This window comes from Apostichopus japonicus, chromosome 23 (assembly GCF_037975245.1).
Source record: "Apostichopus japonicus isolate 1M-3 chromosome 23, ASM3797524v1, whole genome shotgun sequence".
Lineage (NCBI taxonomy): Eukaryota > Metazoa > Echinodermata > Holothuroidea > Aspidochirotida > Stichopodidae > Apostichopus > Apostichopus japonicus.
The window spans coordinates 776,301-795,711 of NC_092583.1; the positions used below are offsets into that span (position 1 = coordinate 776,301).

At 35.3% G+C, this 19,411-nt stretch overlaps 1 protein-coding gene across 2 annotated transcripts in view; it reads right to left on the reverse strand.

Moving 5' to 3' along the window:
• Positions 1 to 393: 393 nt before the first annotated feature.
• Positions 394 to 19,411, reverse strand: part of LOC139964548 (dynein axonemal heavy chain 7-like) — a 77,694-nt gene continuing 58,676 nt past the window's right edge. For both annotated transcript variants that reach the window (XM_071966196.1, XM_071966197.1), the window contains 12 exons: positions 18,865 to 18,957; positions 16,887 to 17,063; positions 16,256 to 16,417; positions 13,632 to 13,832; positions 13,106 to 13,267; positions 12,489 to 12,674; positions 11,485 to 11,622; positions 6,617 to 6,847; positions 5,256 to 5,408; positions 3,947 to 4,124; positions 3,337 to 3,440; positions 394 to 2,773 (listed from right to left, as the gene is read on the reverse strand). In XM_071966196.1, the coding sequence (XP_071822297.1) occupies positions 2,567 to 2,773; positions 3,337 to 3,440; positions 3,947 to 4,124; positions 5,256 to 5,408; positions 6,617 to 6,847; positions 11,485 to 11,622; positions 12,489 to 12,674; positions 13,106 to 13,267; positions 13,632 to 13,832; positions 16,256 to 16,417; positions 16,887 to 17,063; positions 18,865 to 18,957 (1,992 nt within the window). In that variant the 3' untranslated portion in view covers positions 394 to 2,566. The remainder of the gene's footprint in view (positions 2,774 to 3,336; positions 3,441 to 3,946; positions 4,125 to 5,255; positions 5,409 to 6,616; positions 6,848 to 11,484; positions 11,623 to 12,488; positions 12,675 to 13,105; positions 13,268 to 13,631; positions 13,833 to 16,255; positions 16,418 to 16,886; positions 17,064 to 18,864; positions 18,958 to 19,411) is intronic.

The following is a 19,411-nucleotide window of genomic DNA, read 5'->3' on the forward strand; positions in this document are numbered from 1 at the left end:
CTACAAAACGTAAAATATGAGCCATAATATTACGAGTTAGTGCTTATAGGGTCCCAGGTCAAATCTTCACTGATAATGGAATGCTGCCTTGTAAATGAAGTTATACATCAAATATTTCTGAACAATTTATCTTCATTTTGTTTGTTATGAATAGAGAGATGGTGGTGGAAATGTCGACCAAGATACTTCGCACAAGTAGGATGTAATTGCTGCTTCAGCCCCCCTCTCCAACCACCCACTACCACTAATAAGGCACCGTTTGACAGTGAATAACTGGAGGGACTGCCATAACCCCCCTCTGACAAGTGAAGTACTTGGTAAATTCAACCCATAGGGTCTGTTTAATATGTTACAGATGAGAGCAACAGACAAAGATAATAAAACAAGAAAAGGTTTACAGAGCAAATCAACCTGTATTAGAACAAAGATCAAAAGACAAAGCAAAAAACTAATGAAACAATAGGAATATGAAAAGACAAGGCATCCTGTAATGGACGGAAATAACTTGAATATTATATTAAAATAAGTTATCAAGGTGTTTTCATAAAGCTTTGTTTTAAAATATAACTTCATCCTCAAGTGTTACATCTAATATGAGCATTTCAACATTGAATATTCTCTGCTTCTGGTGGGGTACGTTCAAGGTATCGGAGAGATGGAATCATTTTAAGGCATATTCAAGGTATTAAAGTGACATCATATTTACATAAATATCATAAATTTGAATTTTTTTTTTTGGTTACTTACATAGCTGTACGTTAAACTGAATAAGCTAACATCCTTGCGCTGACCAATATCCACAACTCTTATAGCATATCAGTAAAATCTAAACAACAACCTTAAAGAAAATTAACAACAAATATTCATCTGAAACCCTGCACTGGACGAATATGTTTGTATGAAATCTCTACTTAATTCTAACAGATATGGTGCCTTTAATGGTGATATTCTCACGGCATATAGCTTTGGACTATAACATGCTATTGACTTCTTCCATACTTCACAATGCCACATACCAGCCTAGGGGTGAGTCCTTACATATATGCTGTGTACATGCAAGCTAATGTTACCGGTACATTGTAATATAATATGGGATTAATTCTACCAAACACTAACTTGAAACTAGTGGTATTCATGATGCATCCCAACAGCATACCACCCATAACTGAAATAACCTAATTTAGTTTTAATTTCCAAAATTGTTCTCATCCCACAAATTGGACTAGAAGTGATGTCTTTTACACAGACTGTTTGAATTCAGGCCAAAATATTGCTTTCTTACATTTCTTCACGACCACATTTAAAACTGTTATCGATAATCATGCAAAACACTGCACTCTTTATGGCTTCTCCTGTTAATGATCTTTATGTACAATCTTAAACTACAACACAGCATATATATCTATAAACAAGTCTGCAATTGACTTCCTGTGCCACGAGTGAAGATTAAAACCTTCCATATATACATAAAGTTTTAAGCTAAACAAAAAGTTAATGTGATCTTTTCTCCTTTCAAAAATCCAGCAACGTTCAAACTTTATAAAAAATGCTCTTTGTCCCAAATTTAAGTAAATTTTTGTACTTTTTCAAGTTCCCTTTTCTCAGATTCTTGGCGACACGTTACAGCTTTGCTGGAAGTATGGCAATAGCGTCAATATTCATAAACAAATAAAATGAGCATACAGTTATGTATCTGATAAATTAATCAATCAATTAATATTGAAAGGTCATGTGACTAATATTCCGGCAATTCTAGCAGATTGTCAAGCAAAGCTTTCTGCTGAATATCATGGAAGCAATTGACCAAAACTGGTATAAGAGTAAAGTGCTAGATTGCTACACATAGTTTTCACTTGTCCAATCATTTGAATGTTACATTTAATTGAATGTTCAAGAATGTTACAAGAAAAGGTTAGAATTCAAATTTTCATCTTTCACTACAAAATATCTTCTTTTATGAAAGTCTTTATACTGTAGACCAGCTTCTTTTTTTTTAAAGAAAAAAAGGCCACTTTGCCCTCTAATTCAAATTAGGTTAGAAAACAATCATATAAATCATCAGTGGAAATGATTAATTATCTTCTATATCATTCTTGAAATGACTAAATATACAGATTATTCAATATTCAATATTGCTACAATTTCAAGGACCAATGTTTTGCATATTAAGAGACAATATTTACAAACCAATACCAGTTTTCATTTCTTTGCTGATATTTTCACTATTACAATTAATACTTCATCTTAATTCCAGACCTTTCATCTGCTAAAATTTATCATAAAAAATTATCATATTCATCACCATTACCTTAATGGTAATTACCTCAGATCTACCTGAAAAATAAGCAACATTTTAAGTTGAAATTTGAAGTTAACAAAGTTTAATTTTAAGTGTTGAATTCATCATTAACAATCAATTTATTTAACAAATATTCCAATATCAAATTAATTAACAAATTTAATTTCACAGCAGATAATAAATGCATTGTATTACTTTTAAAGTATCTCAATGTCACAGATTTTGAATTTACCAATGGATATTCTGACATTTCATACAAATTGATTTTTAATTATCTAATTGGCAGAGCAGGGCCACCCCCCTCCCTACCCAATGTGATTCGGGCTTATCGGATGGTATTTTCATCGCCATGACAAAGTTGGTGGAGTGTCCGGTCGTCGACAGGGTGCCACGACGTTCGCTGGTCTTATAAACTGGAGCTAGATAGGTCTGCCGGTCAGGAATGTCGGTCCTTTTCATTGGAATGAGCCAAGTCTAGAAAGAAATAAGTAAAGACACTCTGAATAGACAATCGTATTTACGTAATACTGGGCACATGTCTCTGCTCGTATTAAACCCTGGTCTCTGCTACTATGAAACGCCCTCTAAACTTGATCTGGTACTGAATTCCATTTGACAATAATTTATAGAGCTCTGATCTGGCTAACTAAAAAAATTTGACTGACAAATGACAAATGTCTGACATGATGTTAAGGAGACTGACGAATGTGGGATGAAAATAGAAAAATTTCTGAAAAGAGTCAAAAAATGTTTTTCCTATAAACACTAAATTAAGAAACTGATTTGAGTATTTTCACTTCTCTATGACCATCCTTCTTGTCTTTTCCTGTTTATTTTTAGCTCTCTAAAGATTTATCAACCATCTTTGGTTTTAGTTTATGTCTGCAGATCCTCCTCACAGAGTTTATGAAATGATCTGAACATTCTCTCGCGAATGAAAGACAAATAAACACGATAGACGACGATTATTTGAAAGATTTAAAACAAATGGTCAGTGAATAACAATCGAGGAAATAGCAATTAATTAAACGACGTACCACGGGCAACGTGTCGTAGAGATTCTTGGGGTAAGATTCTCCCAGCTTCTTAATTTTACGGTCCCATCTCGCGCCTTCGACAAACAGACCGCTAACGTAAACACCTGCGAGAGATAATAAATCGTATCTGGAAATATTTAAAACTACGGTGGGTATGGTTAAATGCCAAATTCATTACTATTATTAATTACAGATATGAAAAATGAAATCTGTTTGAAAAAGAAAGACTGGCTGTTAATCTCCTCAGCAAAAGTAAAGAAGATACTTTTAAAGGTAATTGAACAGGCAGGGTTCCATTTAGAAAGAAATTTATTGACAGTAGAAGTCTTTCTAAAATGCCCTTGAAAGTTTGTAGGTTAAAATGGATTTTATGTCAAAGGGCATATAAATGGATTATTTGGAAGTTCAATGCAACCAGGAAAACAAGTTTACAAACTTATAGTAAGTTTAGTAGCATGGCACAATTTGGGGTCAACTCCAATGACTTGTAAACTCTTCATTTTCAAAATTGTATAAAGCCTTTTAAAAGATCAACCCTATGGAACAAGGAATTAAAATTAGAAGAAAAAATAAAGTGAAGAATAAAAATAAATAATTAAAAATAAGCTACCATCCTCTGGTGGCTGATTATATTTCTTGTCGTCCATGACCTCAAAATCAAAGCCCAGCAAGTCGATGGGGATGGTATACTTCCTGGCAAAATTCTGCTGAGCGCCGGTCAAGAAGGCTTGGGTGAAGAAAAAGCCAGAAACCCAAAAGACTGGAGGTGGTTCGCCATCGTACCAATCCTGCAAAACAATATGAATAAACATAAACATATTATAATCATAATAATAATAATAATCATAATAATAACAATAATGATAACGATAATAATAATAATAATAATGATCATAATAATAATAAGGATAAGAATAGTAATAATAATAACAACAACATAATAATAATGATCATAATAGTAATAATAATGAATGATAATAATAATAATAATAATAATAATAATAATCATAATAATGATGATTATAATATAATAATAACAACAACAACAATAATAACAATACAAGTAATAACACTACTACTGCTACTGCTACTACTTCTACTACTACTACTACTACTACTACAACTACTACTACTACTAATAATAATAATGATCATCATCATAATAATAATAATAATGAGGTGGGGAAACAAAAGTACTAAGCATAGCTTAAAAACCCAGAGTCGATTCCATTTTATTTACTTAAAAGTACACATCAAACCTAATAAACGATAGGGCACTCTTACCAACCAATATAATTAAGAGAATATTTTCTCTGCATAACCTCCAATCCCCACGCCCTCCCACCCCCACAAATGGTAGTCAGCTGGTAATTCTGGTTCAAATAATTAATGATAAGAAGAGACCTTCACCCCAATTATTATATGCAAATAAGGCTAGATTTATGGAGATCAGCTACCAACAGCCCCTAGGTTTAATAAATGTTAGTATTTTATGTGATAATGAAGAGATATTTCTTGCGTTTTTAGACATTGCATTGCAAATTCGACAGAGTGACGACATTCATCAGTCGAGATACGTAAATTTGCTAAATAAATCAAACGTTACACCATGATCGACTTCTCTCTGTGACACGACGAAGCTGATAAGCTATTCAGAAAAATGACAAGAAAGACCTTCACCCCAATTATTATATGCAAATAAGCCTAGATTTATGGAGATCAGCTACCAACAGAGCCCCTAGGTTTAATCAATGTTAGTATTTTATGTGATAATAGAGAGATATTTCTTGCGTTCTTAGACATTGCATTGCAAATTCATCAGTCAAGATACGTAAATTTGCTAAATAAATCAAACGTTACACCATGATCGGCTCGTCTAAGTGACACAAGGAAGCTGAAAAGCTATTCAGTCGACTTACGTTAAGGAATTTAAGCCGCTCCAAGAAATCTGAGACGTAGCTTCCGAGAGGTTTCAAAGAGGGGTAGGATTTCTTCATCCACATCCCAGGTATCTTAGCTTTGAGGATACTGTTGGCTACTTCTTCAAGCTCTGACGACATCACAACCAGACCCTAGAAAATAATGATAAAAATCAACCAAATTAGTGTCAACAATTTAACTTAGAATAACTCCTTATAGCTATTGAAGAGACCCAGAGTTATGTATCATCCTGGATTTTGTCTACCTGGCTGAACAATAACACCTTTATGTTGGAATGACAAATGTTTGTAGCTTCTGGGACAAATCAAATGAACATATCTAGATGGAAGGTTATCACACCAAAACTTTAGAATGCCAAAATTGTTAAAATTTTCAAACTTTGCGGGATGTTTTCATCATATGTAATATTTCTTGAAATTTATGGAATTTCAAATTAAATTAGACAATTTATCGTAAAAGTCTCAGCAGAGAAATATATACTTTCGGAAGAGGACACAATATGCTTGCTTAAGTTAAAGAATGAGGGACCATTATATGAAATTCTAGCATATCTGAGGTCAATACTGATAGCTGTTAACAATTTTTGAAATCATTTCAAATGGTAAAAACCTGTTATCTTGCATGAAAACTCAACCTCCTTATGGAAAGTTTGAGCTTGAACCCCAAATCTCACAGGTGCTAGAATTCTTTACTTCCAAATATAACTTCCTCTTGCACTTTAATAATCACTTTATCCACTGTTCATGACTTTGAGCACGGCATGATGCTGACATATATTTATGGTACAATATCAGTGATATCTATTGATTCTTTGTTGCTTTGTAAAGAAATAGGTGACATCAAATTAAGGAATGCATACCCTTTAAATCCCTGGGAGGTATGTTCTGATGTATGATGGTTCATTGTAGTTTGTCTTAACTTTCAATTACCAGAAAGTTAAAGGACTCGGGTGGGATGGAGAAGGATAAATGAAGGGTTGAGAGGGATAGAAGAGGAGTGAGGAAGGATAGAGGTAAGGGTGGGGGAGGACAGGAGGGGTGTAGGTCAGAGGAGGGGATGGGGGAAGGATAGAGGTAAGAGTGGGGGAGGACAGGAGGGGTGTAGAAGGTCAGAGGAGGGGATGAGAGAAGGATAGAGGTAAGGGTGGGGAGGACAGGAGGGGTGTAGAAGGTCAGAGGAGGGGATGGGGGAGGGATAGAGGTAAGGGTGGGGGAGGACAGGAAGGGTGTAGAAGGTCAGAGGAGGGGATGGGGGAAGGACAGAGGGGTGGGAAATAGTCTGAAAAGCATAATTCTTGGACCAAACATCCTGTTGGTTTATATGAACCCAATTATTTTACCTTGATGGCCTTTTGTATGTTAATGAGGCTGTCTCGTACAGTTCCCAGCAAGTTATTAAACCTGGTCATTTCTTGTACCAGTACAGTGTTCATGCTCTGCGTATAGGTGGTCGGGTATTTTCTGAGAGCTGCCTCCGTGTCAAAGTTCTTGGGCAATTTGCTGAGGATGTCTGCTGCCACCTCTGTGATGACCTCATCGTTCGTCTTCGCACCGCTCTTGGAGGATCGGGACTGTTCGGGGGGAAAAGACATCAAATACTGGGTTATTATCTGGCAAATGTAGAGATGTAATATTTGGTCACCTACAAGGATCACAGTGTGTTTATGTCACAGGGCTAGTAAATTGATGTTGTCTTTAACTGTGTTATGAACATGAAATCAAAATTAAGGAGACTGATATTATGGCTGCCCGAACTTCCTTAGGGTCCTGGGAAGGGGTAGGGGGTGGTATTGATTGCTGGCGGTGGTTGTACAAAATGGCAAAATAAGTTATTTGAGTTAATTCTAAGCAAACTAGTTTTAAAATTAATATTGCTCCAAGTTATCACTCAAACTACGACAAGCCAGCCCAGCTCTCGTCCCAATCATCCTAAGGTGCTCTAAGTACGAAAGATATTTTTTTCTTTCTTGTCTGAATAAATTCTTCTTTTCAAATATCCAATAACCAGCTTTAATAAAATCCTAAACCCTCCTTTCCCCTCTTTTGGATTGGAAGGCACTCCCTCGAGTCACAGAGACATCGCCCACCATGTGTCATGAATATTTAACACCTGGTTAAAGAGGTAAACCTAACAGCCCTTTAAACAAGTCATGAGCTGTCTCTCAAAGGTTCTTCGCTTTGTTTCATTTCCTAGAGGAAATACACTCAACAAAATATTAATCTATGTTTGACAAATGTCGGTCTCTTGATATAGTCCTCGGGTACATTCTCTTCATTTCAGACCGAAGAACGGACGATAAGATTTAAATTAAAATGGATGAGGAAGTTAGCTTCTAATTCTCCAAGGCACACAGAGATTTGTCATATTATAGATAGCTTTCCCAGATAAGGCAAATACATTTTTTTACTTCAGATCGGTCATGCTATTTTAAGTTTCCTATTTAATACCAGATCTTGTTGTAAAAAACTTTCCTGTGGTCTGTCATATTTGAGAAAGGTTAGACTCTGAGTTTCGTTCTCTAACGAGTTCCTCGCTTTCTTTTGTTTCAGAATTACATGTTCAGTTTAACATCTCTCCTGACTTGATGTTAAGAAATAACTTGGCAACTCCAAGTTCTGATTCTGCAGGCTAAATCATATATCCTTTCACAATGTGGCAGATTGGCTCATAGAATTACACTGTTTATTTCCAAAACTCCCCAGCTTAAAAAATATATTGTCCACTTGTAACCAGAAAGAGCCCGAAAAGAGGCTATGTAAGGTAAACATTTTGTAAACAATCTGTAGAGTTATTGCCCGACTAAGTAAAAATTTATAGCATTCAACATCTTTAAAGATGGATGGATTCCAAGTAGAGAATTTAGTGATCTCTAGTATACAACATGGAAATAAAAGAAATTTAAAAAAAATTATCACTACAGTGCAACTGGACAACATTTCTGGTTAAATGGCCTCCTGAAAGGTCTCAGGATTAAAATGTTACATGAGAATGGAAACAGTCGGCATTCAAAAGAAGCTGAGAGTCATAAACAGATGTACAGACAGACAGACAGACAGAGAGACAGACATATGAACAGCAATTATTACGGTTAATCCCAACATTTACATACCAGCCCGATCACAACACCACAAAATGCAAAATAAAAGCAATTTTCATCATCCATGGATACCAACTGCAAAACTCATGTCACATGGTTTAATATTGTGACTGTTCTGAAAATGATTCTGTCACTCGTGTCAGTCAAGGTCACAGATAAAGGTCGTGACTTTTGACCAGTCATCACAAGAGACTGAAGAGGAGGAGTTATGGTAATTAGATGGAAGTCACAGTAATTAATTGTGTCACTGTAGTGAGATCTGTCACAGTGAGTTAGGATTAACACATCAGTGACAATGTGTTATGATAATTGTGTCACAGTGAGTCACAGTAGTGTAATCTGTCACAGTGAGATTAGGATTAACACATCAATTGCAAAGTGTCATGATAATTAAATGTGTCACAGTGAGTCACAGTAGTGAGATCTGTCACAGTGAGTTACGATTTACAGATCAGTGACAATATGTCATGATAAATGTGTCACAGTGAGTCACAGTAGTGAGATCTGTAACAGTGAGTTACGATTAATAGATCAGTGAAAATGTGTCAAGATAACTAAATGTGTCACAGTGAGGCACAAATAACACATCAATCACAAAGTGCCATGATAATTAAATGTGTCACAGTAAGTCACAGTAGTGAGATCTGTCACAGTGAGTTTAGGATTAACACATCAGTCACAAAGTGTTATGATAATTAAATGTGTCACAGTGAGTCACAGTAGTGAGATCTGTTACAGGGAGATAGGATTAATAGATCAGTAAAAATGTGGCATGATAACTAAATGTGTCACAGTGAGTCACAAATAACACATCCGTGACAATATGTCATGATAATTAGATGTGTCAAAGTGAGTCATACTGGTGAGATCTGTCACAGTGAGTCACAATATATGGACGTGTGACAGCACAACATACATTTGTAAGACAGAGAAATAACTTGCAGGTTTTAGTAAAAATTAACACAATAATACACAGATATTCTTTTTTTCTTAAAGCCAATGTTAAAACATCATGCAATGCATGCAAACTGTCGTTACCTGAGCCTGTTTGAGAGATGGTTGACATGCAAAAGGTGAGAGGATGTGGATGGGAGCAGAGGCAGAGAAGATGAGGGAGGAGAGAAGAGCAGAACCATTAAGCATAGCTAGAGATGTATAATATATCGATGACATGTATACCACAGAGAGATATATTTTATGGAGGGAAGCATAAATATGAAAATAACAATAGTTGTCAATAAGTAGGAGAGCGTACAACTGTAGAGCCATGAAGCAAGGGTATAGTTGTTTATATCAGTGTACATGAAATATATAGATGGGTAATATTTATAAGGAAAGCTACATATTGGGTTAGATATATGTGGAAACAGAATCATTAGCATGCATTAATATATATATACATAATATGAATGAGGCTTTCAAGGTCCAATTATCCATTGGAGTATAAACTCTAATGTAAGGAATAATATATTCTGAGATATATATTACATTTAGTCATTTACATATATAAATATGCATAGATATATATATCAATATGCAGTAGGATATGCAACAGACATGAATATTCAACCAAATCAACCATTAACCCCAGCAATTGATTTATCACTTTTGCAAAGCTTATGTGAAGATGATTGAAAATTGTGGACACATCAAACGACTTACCTGAGCCTAAAGATAGGTCACATGACAAACCACATCAAAGAGGGTGAGGAAGATGGGACCAATTGCATTATGGGTAAGACAGACAAGCAGCAGGAATATGATGAATATGCATATAGAGAAGCAGGTGAGAGACAGAACATACAAAGTAAAGTTTGAATATGTAGTGCAAACAATGCAGAGGTCAAAGGTCATTATAGATTGAGAGCAAATGCAAGTAATGATCGGGAGTAATAATTTGTCTTTTATTGTAAGTTATTCCATGAGGTTAAGCAGCATGTCATTATGCATGTGGGGTGAGGAGCAGTTGGATGGGGCTTTGCTAAAGTTATATTGCTAATCCACACCAAGTTAATCAATTTCTTGGTGCATGTGGGGTGAGCAGGATATGGGGTGGGGAGCAGTGAGGTGGGGCTTTGCTAAAATTATATTGCTAATCCACACCAAGTTAATCAATTTCTTGGTGCATGTGGTGTGGGGTGGGGTGGGGAGCAATGGGGTGGGCCCTTGCTCAACTCATATTGCTAACCACACCAAGTTAACAAATTTAAATTAATTCAATTAAACTAGTTCATGTTTTATATAAAAGTTAAGAGGGCCTGACATTTCTAACTTCCTCAAAGGTAAACCTTAATTTGTTTCAATGTAGGTTGTCTAACCCATTTCAGATATATGATTTAATATCGAAAATGGAATGGAGAGAGGTGAGAGGCACAGCAGATAGAGAACATGCCAGCTGTGATATGTGAAAGAATGTTGAAAGTTTGGATAGGACAGTCATAACAGAACAAGCAAACAAACAAAGGTTGATATAAGCAAAAGATTGTGAGGAGGTCAAAGTTCATAACCTTTGACATGTGAGGCAAACTAACAGCAATGCTCAAATATTGGTACAGAAATGATGCAACAAACATGTCAAAGATTATTTGCAGTGCAAGTAACAATTATTTTGACACTTTTCCAAAATTCCTGTTACACTTTAGTATCATACTATAACATAAAGCAACAATTTTTGGGCTAAATGTAACTAAAAAAACAGCGGACCAAGCAATGTTTTTTTTAGAACAAGCTAATGGCATAATACCTTCATCATTTTCTATAAACCTCCAACATTTGAAAGATGCCAAACTAACCTATTGAAAACTTTCATGACTAACATTTGTGAGCTACCTCAAAGCATTAGAGCAAACTTTACATCTTCAAACAGCAAGCACATGATTTATTATTATACAGCAACTGTAAATATCCATAAACAATACTACTGCGAATCAACCTACAAAGTACTTTACCCAAAAAATATTTAACAAAAATCATGTTTATTACTTAAATCACCCCTCTATGCAGCCAATAACATATATATTATCATAAAAGTGATTAGACAGATAATTTTTGCCGGGAGGAATGTAAAATGTAACTAACGGAGCTAATTCTCGACTTGCTAAAAGTTTTACCTGGGTCAGGAGAATGTTATCGAAGAGCTGTTTGGTTTCCGACTGATCTTTGGTGATGTCGGCGTTGGCATGCATTCCGAAGATCTCTGGATGAGGATTGATGGGTAGGCTCTTGGTGTACTCTATGTAACTCTCGTACTGGAAGATGTAAACAATCGAATAAACAATATTAATCATAAGAACAAAATGCACTTTTTGGTGGGGTAAATACTTTAACAGAATACTGTAATAAATATAGGCCTCCCTAACTTACAATGCTGAGTTCAAGAAAAGTGTTTGAATAAACAATATTAATCATAAAAACAATGCACTTCTTTGGTGGGGTAAAAACTTTAACATTAGAAGAATACTGTAGTTAATATAGGCCTCTATAGCTTACAATGCTGAGTTCAAGAAAAGTGCAGTGTGTTTTGAAAATTATGTGGACTATCATTTGGTTTACAGAGTATAAGATGTTATAAGACAATATAATTGCCCAATTACTTGTACTTAACCGAAAATGTAAGAAGCCACAGAACCTTTTTCGAGTCAATCAAAGTGGTTTCATGATCAGTATCCATAGCGATGAATGCAAATGGAACATTTGGAAAGACCTTCAAAGTATCATAGCTAAATATCATAAATATCTAACTGCAAATTAATGCAGGAAAATATAGAAATAATTGCAGTTCATAGAGACTGTCATCCTCAATTTAGCCTTGAAGGTGTATTCCGTATTTTTTAAAGCGAAATGTCTTAAAATCTCAGAATTGCAACGGAAAACGTGACTATCACTCGAGTATCTTTTCGTCGTTTGGACTATAGAATATATCAAGACTAAAATGATACCAAAAGTCCATCCTCTTTGACTGGCTTAAAAGTAACATTCAGGGATGAGCCTGGGTTAAAAAAAAAATCACGAACTTTGCAAAAATTGCGGTATAGGCTCCAGTTTGTCTATGCTACAGTGTGTTAGGATAATAGTTTTTGTCCCCGAGGTAGAAAAGTCATGAACGACCACGAACCTCTCCTTCTTTTGGAGCATAGTAGACACCGCTCGGATCAAACTTGTAATCTTCGTCTTCGACGATGCTTGGACAGTAGAATTTATCCAGGATGGTCAGCAACGTTCTACGATCGCGGTCATCTGTGACCCGGCCGCCGTAGTTACACTCTCCGGTCAAATATGCAACCGCATCGAAAGGTACATCCTAATAAAGACCAGAGATTTAAGAACCAAGGAGTCAAATGTGAGGAATGATATCTTAGAGAAGTAGAGTTAATTTAGAAATAACAGCAAAAATTAGAGAATTTATTTTCACATAGTCATGATCTGAGATGGTTTCGTCGCAACTGGTGTAACAGAGAAATTTACATTGAAGTTATAGAAAATGAATCATATTTTATGAAATTATGTTAATATGATAGAAGTATGTTAACTTAATCTTGATATGTAGAAAAGTTTATTCTGTGATTCAAAACTACTGTACATGTTCACTTCAGAAAGGGACGAGAAGCGTGTGATATTTTTCCGTTGGATTCCGACAACTTTCCCCACATGTGAATGAATTTCATTATCATGCTCTTTATTTCATGTATAAACTAATGTTGCTCAATCAACATGATGTAACCTGCTGATTACCTCATACTCGTTCAGGAATATGGCCAGTTGTCGGACGCTGATACGCAGATCAGTCTCGTTAAACTCGTAAGGGATGTTCCAGCCCAAGGGACCAAACTTTCTTCTCTCTTGTACCAGGGCATGGAAGAAGCAAAGACCGTACAACATCTTCTTCCAGGCGTGCTGTACGAAAAGGGGAAAGGAATCAAACAAAATGAAACATGTCAGAACATGAGAAATGTAAAATGAGACTACTTGGAATGAAAACAAACTTTGAATCATTTTCTAGGTAGATATATTACTGAGGATATTAAAATTAGAAGCGGGATGTAGGGCTAGAAAAGTAGCAATGATGCATATTAAATAATTTCATACCTGCATAACGATCTTATAAATGAGCAATTAGATAGTTCTAAATTAAATGTATCCATTTCTTTTGCTTGTCAGTCAAGCTACACAATAAAATTTAATTTCAATATATTCCCCTGGTATTTCCATATTACATGCATATGCATTTACATAATATGAATATGCATAAGCTACTTACTACTTTCTTGACACCTGTAAAGAACTCTGGATCAGATATGGGATCGCTCAGGTAGGAGCGGACAATGTTAGCTCGGAGTCCCTTTGGAGGTTCGTTGGTCATTTTGACTCCGTTCTGCAAGACGGCTACCGGGAAGTGCGGGGAGGGGTAACTGGTCAACCACAGACGGAAATCAGGATGGGTGGACTCTGGGTTTAGTTCCTGGGAAGAGAGAGGTTACTCTTATATAATTTGTCAGTTACAAATTCGACAATATGAGGATTTAATATTATTTTAATGGTGCATAGTCCAAAGAAAAAGTTGGATGCTGGTTCAACTGAGGGTAACAAAACAACTGATAATTAAAGTCACAGTGTTGTCGAAGTAATTCTGTAGGTATTTTTTAGACATGAATCCATAAATCTGCCAGTGAGCACAACGATTGTAGCGTTTGTCGTTCTTTCAAAGATATTGTTGTCTTCCAACAAATCAGAAATGCCAAAATATGGTTTTGGTTTTAATGCCTGAACGAAAAGTGGGAAGGGTTGGTAGGATGGGAGGGGGGGATGAGGGTGTGCATGGTCATTAGTTGTGTAACAACCAGAAGCATTCATTAATGGATATGCAAAATTTATTTATGATTTTATTGTACAACATTGTGAATAAACAGTGAATTACTGTGGCTTATCAGAACAACATGAATCACGTTTTGCTAAGTCAAGACTTTTTTTAGGGTTGACCTTGATGTCCGTGGAATGGTTACGTGTGATACTCTTTCCAAAACTAAAAAATTCCCAAAAATTGCTGAAACTGAGATGAACAGAACGATTTTAAGGCTATGTATTTCCACATCCATTTGAAGGCTGGTGAAATGTAATTTCCAAGAAAGGCCCTTTGATATGACAATGATTTTATGCAACAAAGATTTGAAAAAAAAGGTCAAGGCGGCATCAATAATATCAAGAAAAGAACCCATTTATAAGATGAGATTGAGCTGTGAGGAGGGGGGGGGGGTGGGGGGATGGGGTGTCAGTACTTATCTATCAAAGACTCAACAGGCAGTGTGCTATGCAAGTTTTGCATGATGATAAAAATATCTATAGGCCAGATGTCTCTATTTCAACTACAGTATTCTTTCTCTTCACAAATACGCTACTTATCCTATCTTCACCTTTTCTCTCCTGTCGTTTAGTGAAAAATAACGAGAATGCTTACTTATGCAAATGGTATTTTTCAATTTTAACAACTGCCCTCCTTTCCACTTTAATTCTCAGAAACCGTAATACACATCCTTAATATCTAATCAACTGTAAAATATTCCATTTGCATTTTATTCAACAAAATAGCTCAAAGCGAGGTTTTTTCTATATTTTTACGACTTTAAGGCACAAACTGTGATGGACTCAGCAGAATTAAATGTCATCAAATATTCTACAATTAACTCTTAATTACAGGGCAATTTGTGTAAACAAAGGCAGCAGCTTTTGTGACATATTCCTACTACATTAAGGAATATACTCAAGCAACATACATTTACCTAATACATAATTAACTTATATCTGCTCTCAGTTAAAAGGTCACTTTTCAAACATCCAAAACGTCATAATAAAGTATCAAAATTTACACGTAGAACTCTTAAATTTATTCATCTAGACAGACTAATGACAATCTTGGGGCTAAAGGAGCGATCCCATCTGGAAATTTTAACGAGTCGTTTTTCAGCCTTATGCAAATCAGAGTTTACTTGAGTATGTGCAAAGTAAAAGGGTAAAGTTGGGCAATGTTTTCTACTTTTTAATTCTCTTCATTTCATCAATAATTGGTTAAAAGTGTCTTCATCCAACGATTGCACTTTGGAATTAGGTTTGAACTTTCTGACTACAGATTCCCACTTTTTAATGAACACGTGGCGTTTTTTTTCTTCTTTTGTTTTAGAAATGAGAGTTTACACATTTTCACAGAAGAACACAAATTTACTTTAAAGTATTGAAACAATTACTTCTATTGTTGACTTGCTATTGTCTGAGACTGAGTTTTTATTTTTATAGTACATTCATCAAGTATCAAACAATGAAGTTCATTGTTGTCCTGCTATTGTTTAAGCCAGACAGTACCCATTTTTATATACAACCACCAATTTCTTCAATCACAACAACCTATTTTACAGTAACAAAAGATGAGTTCCATTGTTGTTTTACAATTGTTTACGGTTTAAGCTGTACAGTTCTTCAATCACATCAACCTATTTTACAGTAACAAACAATGAGTTCGATTGTTGTTTTACTATTGTTTAACGTTAAAGCTGTACAGTTCTTCAATCACATCAACCTATTTTACAGTAACAAACAATGAGTTCCATTGTTTTTTACTATTGTTTATGGTTAAAGCTGAACAATTCTTCACTCACATCAACCTATTTTACAGTAACAAACAATGAGTTCCATCTTTGTTTTACTATTGTTTATGGATAAGGCTGTACAATTCTTCACTCACTTCAACCTATTTTACAGTAACAAACAATGAGTTCCATTGTTATCATGGTACTGTTTAAGTACAATGCTCTACAATTCCTCAATTAACCCACTTCAATGAGCCAAACAAAGAGTTTTATTGTTGTTTCAGACCGATAGTATGGTTAACCCTACCTCACAAATCTTTTCCAGTGTTGTCATCCATGACACCGCCAAGTGACAATTTTGCAGGACCACCCATGTCCCTTCTTTGATACCCTTTTCAATCATCTTCATAGCAATCGGACCTTGGCCCTGCCCTAAAGAGAGCGACTCGAGTTTACTGCCCCCGAAACCCTGCAAAAAATTAAACAATTCATAATTAAATCAGAAAAGTGTGGTTTATAATAACATTATTCCACGTAATACAGAATAAACTGATATGCAGCTGGTTTTTAGGGAGTAAGGTATGTATTACATGTTATCCTTTATGCATAGGCTCAAGCACAGAATACATTGTTAGGTTTAATGTTAGGCCTACAATGCTTTTTATCAACCGATGTATTAGTATTGCATGTAAGACTCAAGACCAAAGGTTTTTCACTGTCATCAATATATTTTGCCTACAATCAGCTAAATAAAACTTAAAGAGAAGAATGCTTTAAAAGAATTCACTAATTTCATAAGTAAGAATTCTGTGATGTATTACATGAGGGAACATTAATGGCAGTATGTGGCACCTTATATCACTTGCCACATTAGTTATACAAACGGTGACCCCTGACCCTTCAACAGTATTTGAAAGGTTAATCTGACCGCTACTAACCTGATCATCTGCAAACTTTAAGAGAGCAGCCATTGGATCTCCCCCCGGGGAGAGGATGAAGATGAGGGGGGCACAGCAGTGGCTGTCGTTGAAAGACTTGCCCAAGTCAAACGGTGGTGGTTCAATGAACTTCCTGGCCAACTTAGCTGTCACAAAATCTTGAATACCTGGTATCACCTATAATGAAGATATACATATATATATATGAACCATTGAAGAGTCAAGGTCAGCAAATAAAAGTAAAACTGAATAGAAGATCAAAATGTGACATGAATATGCAAAAAGAATTATATAATAAAATACAAATAGGAAAGGAAAAGGAAAGAAAATATATGGAGTAGATTTGCTTCTTAACAGGAGAGAAAAGTATTTTAAAACTACTTTCCACTTTTATGCAAGCCCTATCTTTGTGGTAGTTATTAATTCCTTACTGTAGGTATCTGAGACTGTTCAAACTTCCAGTAAATACATCATGTGGCCTTTCCAAAGAAGTTGCAAAACATTGACAATATCCCTGACTCTTTCTTCTAAGATTGATGGTGAGGAGCCAACCTCTTAGCTACCCCCATATCACACCACTGCAATTCTGTTTAGTAGGGATAGCATTACTCTTACCCACTACAGAAATAATTTAATCAGTCTTAGTTAATACACTTCCAAGCTTTTCTAGGTTAAAACAACTGCTAAAAATTTTGCTCTTCCAGGTAGTTGACCCCAATTTTTGTAAACTCACTGATGGTTAGAAGACGTTTGGGCCTCTTCCAATCAGCGTCATTTCTTCAGGGAACATCCTGACCCTCCAGTCAAGGTCTGTTCAAGGATCGGGAGAGCATTCCCTTAAACTTAATCTGGTCCGACAATTCTGATAAAGTTAGGGGTGATGTTCCCTTCAGCCTAGTGGCTGGAGGTAGTTTAAGTATAACCTATGTATTAAGCTTAATTAGAGGCCTTGATTATACTAAGGTAAGAAGTATTCTAACGGCATACACGGTTTCCAAAAATAAAAAAATTACTTATCTAAGTGTGGACAAAAGTGTTCATTGTGTTATGAACGTTAAAGGAAATGTTACCGACATTAACAGGCAAATTATGGAAAATCCAAAACATTCTTTTCCTGAGCTGTTAATTTTTTTCAGAATAATCAAGTTCTGCCTTAAGTTGTACAGATACATAAAAACCTGAATAATGTACTTAATTTGAATACCTTGCATATTGCATAGACAGCAGAACCTATCCAAAGTTTTAATGAAATCCTGAATTATTAATTAAACTATTACTATATTGTTACCGTTTGTGAAGTTGATATTGAGCAAGTATTTGCTGCCTTGAAAGTTACCTTCATTTCTTGTCACACACTTAAAGTATTCTTTTACTTAATCTGTAGTGTAAGCATTCATTTATCCTACCCCAATTTCCCCAATCATTGAATATTATCAGTCTTTTGCAAACGTTTCCATTTTAATTTTTTCCCCCCCTGTTCTGCGAAAACATGAAAACAGCATTATTTTGACTGGAGGAGTTGGAGGGACATGTTACATTACAATTCAAGGCATATTCTTTTATGTTTTTGGTCAACAGCATTTAATTTGTTTGGACAAATGTTATATCTACGGACACTACGGAATAAAAAAATTAGCAAAGAAAAAGCAATGAAGAGAGAAAAAACAGACAGAAAGGAAAGCAACTTTCAAAAATTAAGAATTTCTGTTATCTTGCATAAATAAAGGCTCATTATAATTACTTTTCCATCTGTTAATATTTTTAACAAGTGCTGTACACCTGCATCAAACTGTTCTTACAAAGTTCTTACAAAATTTGTAAATAACATATTCTGATTTTTTTTTTACTATTATAGTGATTTGAAATGTACAAACACCATACAAAAACTTTAGGCCAGCTTGAAATGTGTAAATGCAATTAATTTCCAACTAATAGCTGATTTGAGGCACAATCTAATTTTAAGATGGCAGTCTCTTACTTTATCTGGTCGGAGACATCTGAGGACGATTAATTTCTGGAACATTCCCAGCTGGCTCTCCCAATCTCCTGTCATCTTCTCGTTCTGAGGTTCCTGTGGAAACAACGGGTGTTTGATTAGTAACGACAGATGTTTACTTTCTCACCAGAGTATAAATATAAAATATAATAAACAGTGTATCTGTATATACAGTCAGCAATGTTTAATTTTGTAATCTTGAAAAGTCCAGAGTACCAAAATTCTGCAACCTTCACCAAGACTTCTAGAGAATATACCTGGGTGGCAAAAGATGCCCAGAGATTTAGATGATGGGTATTCAGTTTTTACTGAACTCCAAAGCCAGTCAGTTCTGTTCCACACCATCACTTGAAAACATTGTGATTTCAAAAATTAGCAGACTCTAAATTTGTGAGATGTCTGAGGCAATTCTTGAATTAGGTTTTAAAAAAACAAGGTAAACCCCTTCCCTTGAATTGGTCAATGAACTTTCAATTAAGAATATATTATAATAAAGTGCCTACAGGAAGGCAGTTACTTAACAAAGCTC